We start from the raw sequence: 798 nt of genomic DNA, 5'->3' as shown, positions 1-798 counted from the left end.
ATGTAGTATAATATTCTATCTTTATTTCGTAATATGCTGCTTCTTGAATTTTGAAAATATCATTCTTAGTTTGGATTTTATGAAAACATACAGGGTGAGTCTCCTAACATGACGACCACAAATAACTCGTAAGGTGTTCGTCGTACGAAAAAATGTTTCATACAAAAGTTTCAGTGTTTGAGAAGGCCGCCATACTGGCGCACTTTATATTTTTACTGGTGGAGGCGCTGAAGCTACGCTAAGGTCACCGCCAATTTTTTAAATGGATCGGTATATTTTTGCTTCCGTATCATGATAGAGAATCTTGAAACGAATTCAATGACCTATAACACAAGGACATTGAAGGTCATATAAAGCGGAAAAAGGCGATAATACTTACGGTTTAATATACCCAGTCAACCATCTGGTGGCAGAATGGGGCCAGGCTGTCGACAGATCCTGCCATCTTCCGCAGAATCTACCGACAGGCTAGCGGTCGCTGTGTCGCATTAGGCAGCCAGAATGTCGGTAGGCTTGGCCTGCAGACCTGACATCCATCTGACGGCAGAATTGCGCCAGGCCTGACATCAGATCTGACAGCAGAATGACAGCAGATTCACGCCAGGCCTGATATCAGATCTGACAGTAGAATGATAGCAATCTGTCATACATTCTGATTAAATCCTGCTAAATATTAATATATTAATATAAATATCAATAATTAATAATTAATACAAATATTAATATATTAATATATAAATATTTATATATACAGGGTGTAAACCTACTAGTGGGCAATATTTTAAGGACGTGTTCTTT

At 38.3% G+C, this 798-nt stretch overlaps 1 protein-coding gene across 1 annotated transcript in view; it reads right to left on the bottom strand.

Moving 5' to 3' along the window:
- Positions 1-468, bottom strand: part of LOC113465118 (uncharacterized) — a gene marked incomplete at its 5' end in the record, with an annotated part of 2,286 nt that extends 1,818 nt beyond the window's left edge. The window contains one exon of the mRNA XM_026818798.1: positions 380-468. Coding sequence (XP_026674599.1) covers positions 380-468 — 89 coding nt within the window. The remainder of the gene's footprint in view (positions 1-379) is intronic.
- Between the last annotated feature and the right edge of the window lie 330 nt (positions 469-798).

The sequence above is a fragment of the Ceratina calcarata genome, unplaced genomic scaffold (assembly GCF_001652005.2).
Source record: "Ceratina calcarata isolate Rehan_Ccalc_2016 unplaced genomic scaffold, ASM165200v1 scaffold1447, whole genome shotgun sequence".
Lineage (NCBI taxonomy): Eukaryota > Metazoa > Arthropoda > Insecta > Hymenoptera > Apidae > Ceratina > Ceratina calcarata.
Note: the sequence above shows the minus strand (reverse complement) of the source record. Positions and strands in the feature narration are given on the sequence as shown.